We start from the raw sequence: 13,820 nt of genomic DNA, 5'->3' as shown, positions 1-13,820 counted from the left end.
CTCTCCTCATTTTTTAGATGAAGATAACTGAAGCTAAGAAACCTACTCAAAGTCACACTGTTAGGAAGTGATGGTATCAAGATCCAAACAGGTGTTAGAGCCACCTCCTCAGAATAAGAGGGATGTCATGTTGTTGTTCAGTCGCTAAGTCGTGTCTGACTCTTTGCGACCCCATGGACTGCAGCATGCCAGGCTTCCCTGTGCTTCACTATTGCCCTGAGCTTGCTCAAATCCACGTCCATTGAGTTGGAGATGCCATCCAACTATCTCATTCTCTGTCGCCCTCTTCTCCTCCTGCCCTCAATCTTTCCCAGCATCAGGGTCAGTCAATACAATTCCACAAAGTGATGGGGAGAGATCAAGGACATGAGACAAAGCAGCAAGGCGTTCACCACCCAGGGGAGGCATAGTGACTTATATCTTGTTGGCATCTTCAGCAGTATAATTAATCCCAGTGGTTGAGTAACCATCAGTGGTGGTAGTTGAGGCTGAGTCATTTTCCTAAGAAGCCACCGTGAGGGGCTCCCAGCCTGTCCCTCTGAACAGGCCATTCAGGGGGAAGGAACTGGTGTGATGGAACCCCTCCCTGGGCCACGCCCTCCCCCAGTATCTGACATGCATTCCTGCTTTGATCCTAACAACCCATCATCAAGCTTGGTACTATTATTGCTTCCAGTGCAGATACATAAACTGAGCCTGGGGAGGAAGGGAGACCTGCCTGGGGCCAGGTTAATGTCCATGCTGGTGACTGTTGCCACCCCCTGCCAGCTTTCCAGATCATCAAGATTTCTAGATATTCAGTAATTGCTGAATAAATTTTCACCACACCCCCAACTCCTTGTCATCTCTCTGCCCCTCTTACAGGCCCTGGGGACAGGCCCTTCTCCATCACCAAGTCCCTGGAGCTGTCAACATGCTTAAAATGTCTATTTAATTCAACACCTATTTATTGAGTCCCCAGCCTACACAAATCCTGGAATTAAGAGCCACGGAAGAACCTCCACCAAAAGGTAAGTAAGTCCTTATTGTCCAAAAGTTTATGGTCTAATAGGCAGGATATAGAAAAGCTCTCCAATAACTGTAATTCCAGAGATTCAGACTGTTTGGATCAGGGTATTTTCATCCACTCTGCCCACTTCAGGCCTTGTATCCTAATTTAACTGTGAAAATAAAGGTCAGTCCCATAAAATACAAGAAGAGAGCAAGAAGGAAACAAAGAGAGAGCATGATAAATAGGAAATACAAAATATATGGCAGGAGTAGGTCCAAACACATCAGTCATTACAATAAATGAGAATGAGTTAAACTCACCTGCTAGAAGATAAGACTCTCAGGGGAGAATAGGAAAACAAAACAAAAGCCACCTCTATGCCATTTTATAAGGCACATATCTAAAATAAAATTATACAGGAAGGTTGGGACTAAAAGAATAGAGTGCGACAGACCAGGCAACTGATGTTTTAGCTCTTTTAAAGGAAGAGCAAGGTGCATTGGTGGCTCAGCGGTAAAGAACCCACCAGCAAAGCAGGAGACATGGCAGGAGCCATGGGTTTGATTCCTGGGTCCGGAAGATCCCATGGAGAAGGAAATGGAAACCCACTCCAGTATTCTTGCCTGGAAAATACCATGGACAGCCCATGGGGCTGCAAAAGAGTTGGACATATCTTAGCAACTAAACAACAACAATGAAGGTACATATAACTCTATGGACAAGTTATACTGCCCCTTTACTCAGGGCAGTGTAAACACTGGGTTTGATGGCTGCACATCGAAAGGCTGAAGTCTGGGCTCTACCTCACTGATTTTGACTTAATTGACCTGCCATAGGACCTGGACATCACCTTCAAAGCTCAGATCATTTTTTTTTTAATTTGGCTGTGCCAGGTCTTAGTTGCAACATGTGGGACCTAGTTCCCCGAGCAGGGATGGAACCCGGGCCCCCTGCATTGGGAACTCTGAGTCTTAACCACTGGACTGCTAGGGAACTCCCAAAACTCAGATGATTCTAACGTGCTGGCAGGGCTAGGAACAAGGAAACGAACCAGAGTCGTGTGCTGCAGGGTTAGACCAGCAGATCAAGGAAGAATTCCCAGGTCTCTGCAGGAAGGAAGTCTTGTAGAGAACAGTACTGGGAAAGCATCCAAAAAATACCAGACTGACAGGTCAACTGACTGATGGGTTCCCTACTAGAAACTTCAGTGATAATTAGCTGAGTGTGGAGGAATTTACTGTCTATTAATCCTGGGGAAGTAGATTCTAAAGTGAGAAGGCTGCTGGTGGAGTAACTACAGCTTTGTTTCATGGTTTAATCTGCTTCCAACCAGGGAAGCCCTCCCCACCTCGGGGCCTCATGTCAGGCATGTGCTTTTGGGCTCTCGTTACAGACACACACACACATATACAGTTCAAACCTCTTTGAGTAACACCAGGGTGTGTCTTGAAGATTTTTGCAAACTTTAAATGGGGCTCAAGCCAACTGTGACAACCTCAGTTGTTAGGACATCATTCCGGGTTCAAAACCAGTGGACAAGGACAAGGAGTACTGGCCTCCAAATAGGAAGCACCTACTATATGCCTGATGCTTTTACACACATCATCTCCAGTTCTCTCTGTGATTCTGCTGCTGCTAAGTCGCTTCAGTCGTGTCCGACTCTGTGCGACCCCATAGATGGCAGCCCACCAGGCTCCTTCGTCTCTGGGATTCTCCAGGCAAGAATATTGGAGTGGGTTGCCATTTCCTTCTGTGATTCTACACACCTCTAATTTGTAAAATTCAAAACAGACCTCTCACTGCTGCTCATTGAGCACCTACTATGTGTGAGGCATCTTTCGGGGGGTGCAGGAGTAACCATGCGGTCTGCAAAGCCCCTATCTTCATGAAGCCCACAGTGGGGCAGGAAGGTGGCTGGCAGTGACACAGCTGACAAGAGGCACAACTGGGCCTGGAAAGCGTGTCTATGGCTCCCAAACCCAGGCTCTTTCTACTCTACCTCCATCCCTGACCTCAGCCTCTACCCTGACCTCTACCCGCAAGCCCTCCACCTCTAACCTCAGCCTCAGCTTCCCTCTCAGTAACATGGGGGTTTCGTTGCCCAGTTTATAGTTGGGAAGAGTCAAGTTCCTGATGCAGAGCAGCAGGACTGGAGTCTCCTCTGTTCCTGGCGGCACAAACTCAGAATCCTTTCTCAACCTTCAGCTGCAACCCGAAAGTCCCCATCCCAGGATGGAGAAGTGAAAAGCCCTCAAAGCCATGAGTCTGACATCTGACCCCCGGCTGCTGAAGCAGCACAGAATTCTGCACAGGACTGTCTTCTTGCAGCCTTCCAGAGTCAGTGGGCCATGGGTGGGGTGGAGCCACTGGCCAGCCAGCAGCCCATTGTGCTTTTATAAGACCTGACAAGCCCTCTGTTCAGGAAAGGATGGGCTGTGCGATCAGTGAGGATACCCCACCAGCCAGCTCATCTGCTCCCGGCTCAGAGCCGCTGAGACTCTAAAACGCTGAGCCTCACCTGGAAAAGAGAGACGAGGGTACTACTATCTAAGGACAATACAATCATAATTTAGGACAGCTGTTCCTCTACACCTCAGCCTCAGAGGCTGTCATGTGTTCACACCTCTCCCAGTTCCTGGCCGTTGTTCCCTCCCGCACTTCTGAGTCTCCGCATCCAGAACCTTCCATTTTTGCTCCCCAGGCCTTGGACATCTCCCCCCGCTGAGGCCAACTCCCTCTTTTCTCCTCCCTCTCTCCCTGCTGACTGGACTCAGTTGCAGAACTGCAGGCTTCCCTCCAGGCTGTATCAGCTGCCAGCCCCCTGGTCCAGCCCACCCATCACTTTTAAAAACTTGAAAACTCTTAACCTAGCTCAAACATGCAGAAAAGTATGGAAAAGAATGCCACTGAGACTTAGCTGATGTTCCCACTTGGCCATATGAGTTTCAGATTTTGTTCAAAAACAGTGTTATTATTCATTGCCCTCTGAGCCCCCTCCTCTGGGGGAGCATAATTTTGGAGCTGCTGGTTTCTTCCTCAGTTCAGTTCAGTCAATCAGTCGTGTCTGACTCTGCGACCTGATGGACTGCACCACACCAGGCTTCCCTGTCCTTCAACAACTTCCGGAGCTTGCTCAAACTCATGTCCATTGAGTCAGTGATGCCATCCAACCACCTCGTCCTCTGTCGTCCCCTTCTCCTCCTGCCTTCAATCTTTTCCAGCATCAGGGTCTTTTCAAATGAGTCAGTTCTTCGCATCAGGTGGCCAAAGTATTGGAGTTTCAGCTTCAGCATCAGTCCTTCCAATGAATATTCAAGACTGATTTCCTTTAGGATGGACTGGTTGGATCTCCTTGCAGTCCAAGGGACTCTCAAGGGTCTTCTCCAATACCACAGTTCAAAAGCATCAATTCTTTGGTGCTCAGCTTTCTTTATAGTCCAACTCTCACATTCATATAGGACTACTGGAAAAATCAGTAGTTGGACCTCTGTCAGCAAAGTAATGTTTCTGCTTTTTCATATGCTGTCTAGGTTAGTCATAGCTTTTCTTCCAAGGAGCAAGCATCTTTTAATTTCATGTCTGCAGTCACCATCTGCAGTGATTTTGGAGCCCAAGAAAATAAAGTCTGTCACTATTTCCATTGTTTTCCCATCTATTTGCCATGAAGTGATAGGACCAGATGCCAAGATCTTAGCTTTCTGAATGTTGAGTTTTAAGTGAAATTTTTCACTCTCCTCTTTCACTTTCATTAAGAGGCTCTTCAGTTCCTCTTCACTTTCTGCCATAAGGGTGGTGTCATCTGCATATCTGAGGTTATTGATATTTCTCCCGGCAATCTTGATTCCAGCTTGTGCTTGATCCAGCCCGGCATTTCGAATGATGTACTCTACATATAAGTTAAATAAGCAGGGTAACAATATACAGACTTGATGTACTCCTTTCTCAATTTGGAACCAATCCGCAGTTCCATGTTTGGTTCTAACTATTGCTTCTTGACCTGCATATAGATTTCTCAGGAGGCAGGTAAGGTGGTCTGGTATTCCCATCTCTTGAAGAATTTTCCACAGTTTGTTGTGATCTACACAGGTTTCTTCCTAAGCCTCTCTTAAACTTTCACTACATATTGGTGTCTGCATCTATAAACATACATGGAATTGCTTTGTATGAATTTAAAATTTTTTTTTTATTTCTTAAAGAGTGTTTTTGTTACTATGATCTCTCAGTTTCTTCTTCTTTTTTTTTTAACATTTATTTATTCAGATGTGCCGAGTCTCAGTTGCAGCATGTGGGGTCTTTAGTTGCACCATGCAGGATCTAGTTCCCTGACCAGGCATGGAACACGGGCCCTCTGCATTGGGAGCTCGGAGTCTCAGCCACTGGACCACCAGAGAAATCCCTGAATGAACGTTTGTAAATGCACACAAATGTGCTGTCTGTGTCCTTAGCTTGCTCTGTTCACACCATGTGATGCCTCTGCAGGCCGATGCACGTGGACGCCCACCTCGCCGTCTTGTGACCCTTGCTGCTCCCTCTTCACCCATCCCGCTCCTTTGCTTCCACTGTCTCCGCACTTGTCACACAGCATTGTTGCAGCCTGTTCACGGAGCACACAGAAGAAGGTGGTGGGGGTGGGTGGCCCTCTGCTCAGGCCCCCCGATTCTTTTCCACTAGATCAACGCCCACCACACCCACCCACCCCGTTTCTTGGTGGGGACGAGTGTGTGCGTGTGTGCATGTCTTGTGTGTGAGCATGTGTGTCTGCATCAGCCTGAGATGTTTCAGGAGGGGGAAATCTCTGCAGGCCCCCAGGGCCACCCTCATTCATTCATTCACTCGTTCAGCACACTTGCCGCCCTGCCAGTCTCTGGGGGAGACAGACCTTCATCTCCATCAGACCACCCAATGGCCGCTGAGATAAGAGTGACCAAGGAGATGGGGGAGACAATGCAGGAAAGTGGATCTGCCTGGGGAGAGGTTTAGGGAGGGCTTCCCCATAGAACAGAGACCAGTTGAGGAAGAGAAGTGAGCCCAGAGGGGTGGGAAGGGCATTCCAGGCAGGAGGAACAGCATGGGCAAAGGCTCAGGGGCTGAAAGGGTCATGGAAAGGAGAGGGGAATGCACTCATAGTATGCAGGGTGGTGGTTCCCAGGGCCTGAGAGCAAAGGGAAGCTTGGGGTGGGATGAACCAGTGGGGAGCGGGTAGACAGGACCAGACTGACATCTGGCAGCGAGACTCTTGACAGTCCCTTGGACAGCAAGGAGATCAAACAAGTCAACCCTAAATATTCATTGGCAGGACTGATGCTGAAGCTGAAGCTCTAATACTTTGGCCACCTTATACGAAGAGCTGACTGACTGGAAAAGACTCTGATGCTGGGAAAGATTGAGGGTAAGAGAAGGGGGTGACAGAGGATGAGATGGTTGGATGGCATCACGGATTCAATGGACATGAGTTTGAGCAAACTCTGGGAGATAGTGAAAGACAGGGAAACCTGGTGTGCTGCAGTCCATAGGGTCAGAAAGAATGGGACATGACTGAGCGACTGAACAACAACAAGAGAGAGTTCCCTGGCTGCCAAGGGGAGGAGGGAGTGGGGTGATGGGGCAGAGGCAGCACCGGTGAAGTGGCTGCTGCAGGCGCTCTGGTGACAGAGCCGGGGGCCCAGCGGGGCTGCCCACTCCAGAGGCAGGGAGACTAGAGGCCAGGGCAGGGCTCAGTCTGCCTGAAGGCAGGAAGGGGCACTGGGGGCCTCGCTCCCTAGGCTCAGGAGGACGGAAGGCAGAAGACCTATCAAAAGCAGAGAGAACAAAGACCAGGGGCCATTTCCGTCTCCCCATTCCTAAGACAGATCAAGGCAGGCAGACAGGCTGGAGAGTGGCAGGTGGCGCTGGCAACACTCCACACAGCCCTGCCTGGAGCAGAGAGGAGCCAGAAATCTCTTGACAAGGAGCCTTGGACGTGTTCTCAAAGGCAGCTTCTCCCCCAGCCCCCAGGACCCTCCAGAGGCCCCTCACTCTCCTAGGAGTGTTGCCTAAAAGGTATGACTTGAGGTAAGCCTCTCCCCATAAAACTCCCTGTCCCCAGAGGAGCTCCCTGACCATGCTGAAATGCCACCATTAGCAGCCACTGTTACATGTTCAGCTCCGTTCTGTCCTGAATCTAATTCACCAGGTCTCGTTCCCTCTGTCAACAGCACTGGGCAAGTGAGGGCAAAGCCAGAGAGAGGGGAGGTGGAAAGGGTTGCTGGGCGGAGTCAGGGATACAAAACCCAGTGACTCCACCATCTGGCCTGGGGCAGTCCCCAGCGACAGCACCAGCCCCAGGTCGAGGTGGGGAGCCCTCGTTTCCTTCTCCAGGGGCCCCAGCTTTGGCCATGTGTGAGCCGTAAGCCCAAGGCAAGTGCCTTTACTCTTGGCCTCAGCGTTCCTCTCTGTGAAATGGGATACCACCAGCAGCCTTACAGGCTCAGTGTCAGAATGAGATTTTATTCTGTGCACCTGGGTGCACAGCAGGTGTTGAGAAATGGCTGGGCGGATCACTCCAGCCCTGGCTACCCGTGCATAGTGGGAGGTGAACTTTGCTGACAGGGCCCTCCTGCAGACTGTTCAAGCTTTTCAGCTGTCACTGATCAATGCATGCAGGTGTGTCTCTCCATGTGTCTTCTTAAGGTGTGTGTGGGGGGGTCCACATGAATGCTGGGGTGAATGAATGGGAGTCAGCTGACCTCCTGTGCCCCTGGGGCAACAGCCTCCATGGCTGAAAGGAGCCCAGCTGCCTGGTCAGCTCTGTTCTTGGCATCATCCTCATCTTTGTGGCTCAGCTGGTAAAGAATCCACCTGCAATGCGGGAGACCTAGGTTTGATCCCTGGATTGGGAAGATCCCCTGGAGAAGGAGACGGCTACCCACTCCAGTATTCTGGCCTGGAGAATTCCATAGACTGTATGTATAGTCCATGGGGTCACAAAGAATTGGACACGACTGACAGAATTTTCACTTTTCACTTTTCATCTTTAACAGTAGTGTGCAGTCACCACTATCACTGCCATGACTTACTGAGCACTCACTGGGAGCTGGGCCTGTCACATGCATTATCTCACTTGAGCCACTAGTGACTTCACCAGCTGATGGCTGCAGCAACACTCCCATTTCACAGATGAGGAAACTGAGACTCAAGTGTTTCGTGACCTGCCCAAGGTCACATAGCTCAGGAGAGGCAAAGCTGGGGCTTGAACCCACACCTGGACGACACGCTGTTAATCACCAAGGGGCCCAGGGTACCCCAGCTAGCTTCCAGGAGGACACATCCCTTTTCACCAGCCTCCAAAGCCTTGGGCCCTGCCTCCCCCACAGGGTCTCCCCATTAGGACTGGGCCATTCTTGTAGGATTTTGCCTAGATGAGGTCAGGAAGTGAGGCCAGGCTGCTGAGTGCTCACTGGGACCCAGATCTGGGTGGAGGGGCAAGATTAGTCCCATTTTACTGATGGGGAAGCTGAGGCTCTTAGCAAGGCCAAATTTCTTTGCCAAACTCAAACACAGGCAGAGTTCAGTCTAACTGCAGAGCTAGGTCTAACCATCCATCACTCACAACGACAGGTCAGACACCTCCCGAGGAAGTCCTCCCCGATAATCCAGGTCTCCACCCTAACCCTGACAGATCTCTCTTCAGACCAGTCAGGGAGCAACAGGGCTATCAGGCTGGACATCCCATTTGTCCAGCTCTATGTCCCCCCAAACTCTCAGTGGTTCCCATCACCATCATGACACAGTCCTGCAACCATAGTGGTAATTAAGCAAAATTCCATCAAATGTAGAGAGACTGTCAACGTCTCCTCCACAGCCACCCCTATTTCCCGGAATGGCACCCCAGGAGTTGTGCAGTGCACTGCCTGTCCATCACAGCATTCAGTTCAATCCCAGACACATAGCAGGTGCCTATTCAAATTTATTCAACAGTTATAACCATCATAGCTGCTGTGAATTGAGGCTTCCTATAATTCTCAACCCTTTCCCTACGTTATTTCATTTAATCCTCATGCCAACAATATCACCAGGCAGGTAGTATTTTTATGCCCATTCTACAGGTGAGAAAGCAGAGGCTCAGAGAGGCCAAGCAGTTCTCCCTAGGTGGCACAGCCGGGGAGCAAGGACTGGCCAGGGCTGTACTTCTCAGCATCCAAGCAAGGCAGTAGGAACAGGGCCCCTCAAGGCCCTCCCCGCTGAGCTGGACACTATCCTTGGTGACTTGGCAGCCTGAACCTGTCATTAGCTCAGGTGTGAACACCAGTTCCGACACCTGTCATTAGAAACCAGGGCAGCAGGAGCAGCAGAGTTCACACCCAGTTCCAGCTGCTACAAGGCTGACAAACAGGGAGGGGTGGTTTTCTCCTAAGGGGCTCTCCATTCATGTGTGCCATCCAAAGCCTGTGACTGAGGGGTTGTGTGTGAGTCACAAGCAAGTCCTGGCTCCCGGATCCCCTTTGCTGGGGGCAGGGATGCTGACCCTCACTCTGGGCACCTCCTATGTACCAGGGGCATCCTCTCCATTGTTACGCTGGCTCCTCCCAGAAACCGCACATGGAAGATATTAGTACCAGGCCTGCCTTGTAGATGAGGAAACTGAGGTTCAGAGAGATTCCTGAGCCTCTCTGGAACCAGAGGCTAGGTCCTCAACTGACTGACCACCTCAATGCTGAATGTCACTGGCAACCCCGCCCTCCCCCAGACAGAAGAGGAGGCCCCCATAAAACTCCGGGTGCAAGGGTAACTTGGGGGTCAGCACCCTGTGACCAGAGAACACATCTTAGAGCTACAGGTACAGGGCCAAGCACTGGGTAACACTCAAGAGGCTACCTTCGACCCTGCAATCTGTTCCATGAACTTGTCTCCACCAAGGGGAACAGGCAGATGGAGATGCTGGGCTGGCAAGACCACGGTCACCTGGCATCGACCCAGGGCTGTGACTGTGCAAGGCCACAGGGCCCAAAGGAAGAGTCTCTCGTCCCATCCTGGGAAGAATCGGGGAGGGCTTCCTGGAGAGAGACCTCCAAGCTGAGATCACACATTCACCCAGGGGCAGCAGCTGGCTGCCTTGGGCCAGGGGTAATGTGAAGTGCAGGACCCGTGCCCTTTAACCCTGAGTCCCTGAAGCTGTAAAGGATGTTAATTGCTTCCATCCTGCCCTCTGCTAGGAAGGCCAAGACCCTCCCAGATTGTCCAGATTCATTATAACCTTTTGTTAGGTCCAAGCCCAGCCCTTGGGGGACTGGACAGATGGAGAGCTGGAAGAAGGGGAGGCTCAGAGGGATGAGGGAGGCGGAGAGCAGGGCGAGGCTGGCCCATCTCCTGGTGTGTGGGTGTGTACGTGTGTGTGGAGGACTGGAGGGGCCTCGGTCTTGGTGCGGGGAGAACAGCACAGCCCTCCCTGGCTGGCACGGAGCGTCTGATTGTGCAATGTCTGAAAGAACAGTTCAGGAACTGGACGGGACCCCAGCTGGGTTTGAGAGCCAACTGGACCTGGCCACTGAGGAGCGGCGTGCAGAGCCCTGCCCAATCCCTGGGGTTGGGAAAGACCAGGGAAGCTTGTGTGTGTGTGGCGCGGGCGGCGGTGGGGGGGGTGAGGATCCCAGGAGAGGAAGGAAAGAAATGCTTCTGAACTTGAAACAATGCAAAGGGGAAAAGGGGCAATGGGGTCACAGGGGAGGGGAGTTTCTGAGAAGCCTGGAATTCAAAGACATGGAGGGCCCACCCTCTACATCTCAGGTGAGGGCACCGTGAGATGGCTGGATGGCATCCCTGACTCGATCCCTAACAGGAGGTTGAGCAGGCTCCTGGAGTTGGTGATGGACAGGGAGGCCTGGCGTGCTGCAGTCCATGGGGTCACAAAGAGTAGGACATGACTGAGCGACTGTACTGACTGAACAAAGACATGGAGGGCCCACCCTCTCCACACCATGCCCAGGCCGCCTGCACCTGTCAGACAGGTCTGCCTGGGCTGGACCACAGGGGCAGGGTGGGAGCGCAGGCCAGGGTCTCCTGCCTTCTGTGGCCTGGGAGGCAGTGAGGGACTGCTTCCAGGGGAGGAGGTCTAGGTGAGGGCACTTTGGGGTGGATACACTTGGGGCAGGTGAGCTCTGCAAGTTTTTTTGAGTTTCCCCGCCTGCCTGAAGCCCCTTGTCAGATAAAGGCTCCCTCCCAGCTATAGCTGCTGCTGCTAAGTCGCTTCAGTCGTGTCCGACTCTGTGCGACCCCATAGACAGCAGCCCATCAGGGTCCGCCATCCCTGGGATTCTCCAGGCAAGAATTCTGGAGTGGGTTGCCGTTTCCTTCTCCAGTGCATGAAAGGGAAAAGTGAAAGTGAAGTCGCTCAGTCGACCGACTCTTAGAGACCCTATGGACTGTAGCCTACCAGGCTCCTCCGTCCATGGGATTTTCCAGGCAAGAGTACTGGAGTGGGGTGCCGTTGCCTTCTCCTCCCAGCTATGGCGCCTGCCTCCTTTTTCCTAGAGAGAGGCCAAGGAAGGGTCTGAGGTCCTGCCCCTCCTTCAATCTCAGCATCTACACTGAGGTTCCCCTAAACCGGTTATTAAGTGAACACATTAGGCTTACCAAACGGACGTGGGCTGCCGTTTCAATGCAAACACATCGAGACATGTCATTCCCTTCCCAGGCAGCCCTGGGAACCCGAGGCTCTCAGAGACGCCGCCAGTTTCGGCGCTGGTTGGGGAGGGGGGGTGCTGGGGGCAGCCACGCCCCTGAGAAATCACTCAGGGAGAAGGCCCCACCGCCCTCTCAGGAGCTGCGCAGACCCCGGAGTGGGGTAGGGGGTGTGGACCAGGGGTGCCTCAGCCCGGGTTGCCCCAACCAGACCCCACACCCACGGATTCCTCCGAACCGGGCTCTGGAGCTCAGGATGGCAGGTGCCGTAAAGTTCTGCTGCAGGGGGCACGTTTCCCACCCCCAATTCCTCCCCTCACCTCTTGCCTCCCCGACTCCAGAAGCACCTGCGCGCCCCTCCAAGAAGCGCTGCTTGCTGAACGCCCCCCGCCACGCCCCCCGCTCCAGCTCAAATTCACCTCGTGGTTGCGCCCCTAGACTGTGCTTCTGTCCCTGCACACACCCCCGCCCACGCCCCCACCCTTGGGTGTAGCGTCCGCCGGACACACCACTCTCCACCCGGGCGGTGTTTACTGGCCCGCGAGGACCCCTGGCCCAAGGGCGGGCGCGGGACGCGGAGACCACCACCCTCCCCGTGACTCCACCTCAGTACCTTGCCCTCTAAGCGCCCAAGCCAGTGCTCTCCGGGCTCCTAGAACTTTCCGGTGCCAAACAGCGTATTTTCCTTCCGCGCCCCCGGCCCATCTCCATCCCCACCTTGGCCGTGCTTCCCTGCTCAACGGTGGCCCTCGGGCGCCCAGGTCCCCGCGCGTCGAGCACTCCAGCCTGGGTTCCCCGCCCCGCGGGCCTCCCAGAGCAGTGCGCACCCCCTCCCAGCCCCCGCAGCCCTGGAGGCCCGGTCGTTCCCTTTATGGCTTGGGCTGCGCATCCCGGCCCAGCGCGGCCCCTCACCTGCGGGTCCGAACTGTGGGGCTGTATTTGCCTTTGTTTCTCTTCCTGAAGAGCGAGTTCATGGTGGCGGCCGGGAGGGGCGGCGGGTCGCTGCGCCGGGCTGGGCTCTGGGCAGCGGAGGCCCCGGCGCGCACCGAGGGGCGGGCAGCGGGCGCAGGTGAGCGGGCGGCGACGCGGGAGCCCCGAGTGCGGCGCTGCGGCGGCGGCTGGTCACTACTCCCGGGGGGCGGGGCGCCCGCAGGCCCCGGCTCCCCCAGCCGCTCCCGAGAAGGTGGTGCTTACCTTCCCGGGGGCGGGGCGCCGGGTGGGCGGGGCTTCCAGCCGCGCCCTCGGCCGGGCTGGAGCGAGCTGGGCGCCGGGCCTGGAACCTGGGTGGGGACACGGGGTCCGGTGACGACCTGGCCCACCCCACCCCACCCCACCCTACCCCGCAGCCTGGACACTCGAGAAGCTGGGCAGGCGGGCGGAGGCGCACTGGCGGCTCTCCAGCAAGCTCCGCAGCCCCCTCGCCCCTGACTACCGACCAGGCTCACGCACCCCAGGCTGAGGGCCCTCACCCGGGTCTCGGATGCCCCTCTTGGGCACCGGGGCTCCCCTTTCTTGGCTGACACCCAGCTGGGGCCCCCAGTCAGATGGGACAGCCGGACGGGTCTCTATGCCCCGACAGCTAGGTGAATTACTCTCAGGTGGTAGGACTGTCGATGGCAGTTGAGGAAAGGGAGCCTAGGAGTGCGCCTTGTTGTTGTTTAGGCGTTAATCGTCTCCGACTCGTTGCGATCCCATGGACTGTAGCCCGTCAGGCTTCTTTTTCCATGGGATTTCCCAGGTGAGAATACAGGAGTGGGTAGACATTTCCTTCTCCAGGGGATCTTCCCGACCCAGGGATCGAACTTATGTCTCTAGGATTGGCAGGCAGATTCTGAGCCACCTGGAAGCCCCGCAGTGCTCCTGCCTGAGTTCAAATCCTGCTGCTATGAACGGTCAGCTGACCCTTCAGCAAGTCTTCTCTCCCCTCCCAACCTCAGTTTCCTTTATCTGTCAAACAGTGGTAACAACTGCACCCCAACCCTTAGGGGATTCCTGTAGACAATTCATACAACACTTCGCACAGTCCCATGTGCCAAGTTACATCTGTGCCAGCAGAGGCCAGTCACGCCGGGGCCTTGCTGCGCTGTGTGCCTGTGGAGAAGGCTGAAGTTAGACAGAGGGTAAGGCAATGGCAACCCACTCCAGTACTCTTGCCTGGAAACTCCCATGGATG

General features: G+C 54.0%; 1 protein-coding gene across 1 annotated transcript in view; it reads right to left on the bottom strand.

Annotated features, from left to right (window-relative positions):
* Window positions 1-12,913, bottom strand: part of PPL (periplakin) — a 48,843-nt gene extending 35,930 nt beyond the window's left edge. Inside the window, exon 1 of the mRNA XM_081554714.1 lies at window positions 12,560-12,913. Within this exon, the coding sequence (XP_081410840.1) occupies window positions 12,560-12,621 (62 nt within the window). The 5' untranslated portion in view covers window positions 12,622-12,913. The remainder of the gene's footprint in view (window positions 1-12,559) is intronic.
* Window positions 12,914-13,820: the final 907 nt, after the last annotated feature.

Source organism: Giraffa tippelskirchi, chromosome 13 (assembly GCF_054371585.1).
Source record: "Giraffa tippelskirchi isolate mGirTip1 chromosome 13, T2T-mGirTip1v1.2.pri, whole genome shotgun sequence".
Taxonomy (NCBI): domain Eukaryota; kingdom Metazoa; phylum Chordata; class Mammalia; order Artiodactyla; family Giraffidae; genus Giraffa; species Giraffa tippelskirchi.
Note: the sequence above shows the minus strand (reverse complement) of the source record. Positions and strands in the feature narration are given on the sequence as shown.